Source organism: Brachypodium distachyon, chromosome 4, assembly GCF_000005505.3.
Source record: "Brachypodium distachyon strain Bd21 chromosome 4, Brachypodium_distachyon_v3.0, whole genome shotgun sequence".
Lineage (NCBI taxonomy): Eukaryota > Viridiplantae > Streptophyta > Magnoliopsida > Poales > Poaceae > Brachypodium > Brachypodium distachyon.
The window spans coordinates 41,730,309-41,732,888 of NC_016134.3; the positions used below are offsets into that span (position 1 = coordinate 41,730,309).

General features: G+C 51.6%; 1 protein-coding gene across 1 annotated transcript; it reads left to right on the forward strand.

Annotated features, from left to right (window-relative positions):
* Nucleotides 1-1,158: 1,158 nt before the first annotated feature.
* Nucleotides 1,159-1,971, forward strand: LOC100843700. Its single transcript, XM_003576735.4, has one exon. The coding sequence runs from the start codon at nt 1,390-1,392 to the stop codon at nt 1,747-1,749; it is 360 nt and encodes a 119-aa protein (XP_003576783.1). The 5' UTR covers nt 1,159-1,389; the 3' UTR covers nt 1,750-1,971.
* Nucleotides 1,972-2,580: the final 609 nt, after the last annotated feature.

The window sequence follows — 2,580 nt, forward strand, 5'->3', positions numbered from 1 at the left end:
ACCAAGCCTCCAAACCATCCCCTCTTTTTCCCACTTGGTGCACACCAAAATTATGGACCAATGACTTTTCTCTCTCCCTTGAGGATAGCCATGATCTTTTGTCATGAACCGCTGGGCTATAAATACCCACCATGAGGGCCTATGTATCATTCACTCTCAACTTAAATAAACTCAAGAGGAGAGGGCTAGAGCCTCTAAGGAGCTCTAGTTTTGAGATTCTGGAAAGACCATCTCGGTCCGGACTCGAACGAAGAGGGCTCGGGTTTGATCCCGAAGGGTATCCGACCCTCGTAACTTGGAAACACTAGCTCGGTCCACGTTAGAGATGGCTTCTTCGGGACTCGTGCTAAGCGGCTTGGGCAGATCAATTCGCCCTAACCACTTCGGCTAACGACCCCCCCCCTCGAAGCCTCTCCTAACAATGGACTAAGTCGTACCCACAGGGTCGACCGAACCTATTAAAAAAATATCGACGTGTCAACTTGTCCAAATATACGGCGACCTTCGCTATAAGACCATCGTATACGCCCTATTTTACGCACTTGTGACATCGAGCATTAGCACCCTTACTCTTGTTGTTGTCGAGAACAACATCATGTGCGATGACCAGCTCAAATGCTATCGCAGTAATTGATCTAGTAAGTTGCATGAATATGTAGCGGTAACAACCAAGTGTGAAAACTCACGCAAAACAATTGGCATACGAGGTATATATTACGATCTGGGCATAGTGGTAACTATGGGTGTGAAAAGTCATCTGAATCATAGTGTACACAACAAGTAAGTGTGAATACGTAACGGTAACAACAATTATAGGTGTGAAAAACTTGCCAAAACGCAATTGCCGCACTGCATATTTTCGACACCCAACGGTAACAATGGTTTTAAATACTTTCTCTAGTCATATTGGACTCCAGGCTGGATGATATTTATGAGGGACACGAATCCTCTGACTTACTGGACTCCAGGCTGGATGATATTTATGCGGGACACGAATCCTCTCACGTGCATGCCGCATTTTCTTTCTTTTGAAACAGTGGCTCTCCCACCGATTTCCATTAGAGAAACCGCCGGTTACACATATATATATGCACCTAATGTGCGTTCACTGACATGTGGAGCCTTCGTATATGGGTCTAATATGTCAGTGTCCCCAAGGTAAGGTGTAGTACGTATGATATTCACGCGAGCCACCTAGGAAAACAATTAAACCTAGCCTAAAAAAACAAGAAGAAGAAATACAAACATTATATAAACCAGGCCCCTCGAAAGCCAGAGGAAAAACAAGGGACAGAGAAGGGAAACCCCACAGAAGCCGGCGCCGGAGGTAAGAGAGGGCGAAATTAGCCGACGCGTGTCCCCGGCAACCCACCCACACCAATCGCCGCCATGAAAACCCCACAGAAGCCGGCGCCGGCGCCGGTGGAGCAGGAGGCCTTCACGGCGCAAGAGCTCGAAGCGGCGGTGCAGCTCATCCACCTGAGCGAGAGCAGCGCGTCGTCGGGCAGCACGAGGGCCGCCCGCGTCGGGCTCGCCGCGGGGTCCTCCTCCTCGCCTCGCTCCGTGAACGCCCCGCCGCCGGTGGTCTTCCTTGCAGGCGGCGAGGACGACTGGGAGGAAGAGGAGGAGAACGAGGTGGCCGGGAGCCAGCGGAGGGTGAAGCGCTACCGCCTGATCGCCGAGATCTACGACGCGACGGAGGAAATTGGAGGGCGCAGCAGCGGGAAGAACAAGAAGAAGAAGGAATAGACGAGGTAGGGAGAGAGAGGGAGAGAGGAGAGGGACCTTCTTGTAATTAACAGGATTGCTGGGGGGTAGCTCGTAGTTCGAGTTTGCGCTCGATCTTTGCAGTCCTCTCGATCCTCTCGCTGGACTAGACGTGGAGGAGTTGTGATCGATCTCGCTGTAAAAGCTTAATATTTCGCAATAAGACTTGGGGCTTGCTTGCTTGTGTTCGTCTCATCCATGGCGGCTTCTGAATTTCTGATCTGATTGAACTCGATCGTGCGGTAGCTCTAGTATTTTCTAGACTTCTAGGTAGCTGGATCTCTCGGTCGATCGCCTTCTGCTGATGATCTCTGGGGCGAAGAGGATTAGAGAAGGGGCGGCCGATCGATCTCCATGGGGATCGGCCATGGATGGATTGGATTCGGCTTGGTAGCTCGCGCCGTCGACGCTTGCGACTCTGTAGTCTGTACTGTGCGGCCGGCGCCCTGCCGCAGCCGATCGATGCGCAAGCGTGTTTGCATGCAATTTTTGCAATTAACTATTCCGAGGAGCGTGCCAGTGGGATTCAAGCCGATCGATCTTGAATTTTGGAGCTGTGTTCATTTGATTTGGGCGGCGGCGAGGCGCACTGATCTGGGAGCCCAATTTCCAGTATTCACCTGGTCGTGGTGGCAGGAAAAATGTTTGCCTGCTGTGTACAAGAGAGCAGAAATGGTGGAGGAGATAGCCGGTGCCGCGCCGGCCGGCAGGGCGATCACCGCCGTTTCATACTCCAGCGAGCTTTGTTCCGTACTAACGCCGCCGGCCATATTGGTTAATTTGGTCGATTTAGGCAAGTCCAATCAATTTCTT

Excerpts from the sequence above, each read along its gene's own strand:
- LOC100843700 (XM_003576735.4), top strand. The coding sequence starts at position 1,390 with ATGAAAACCCCACAGAAGCCGGCGCCGGCGCCGGTGGAGCAGGAGGCC.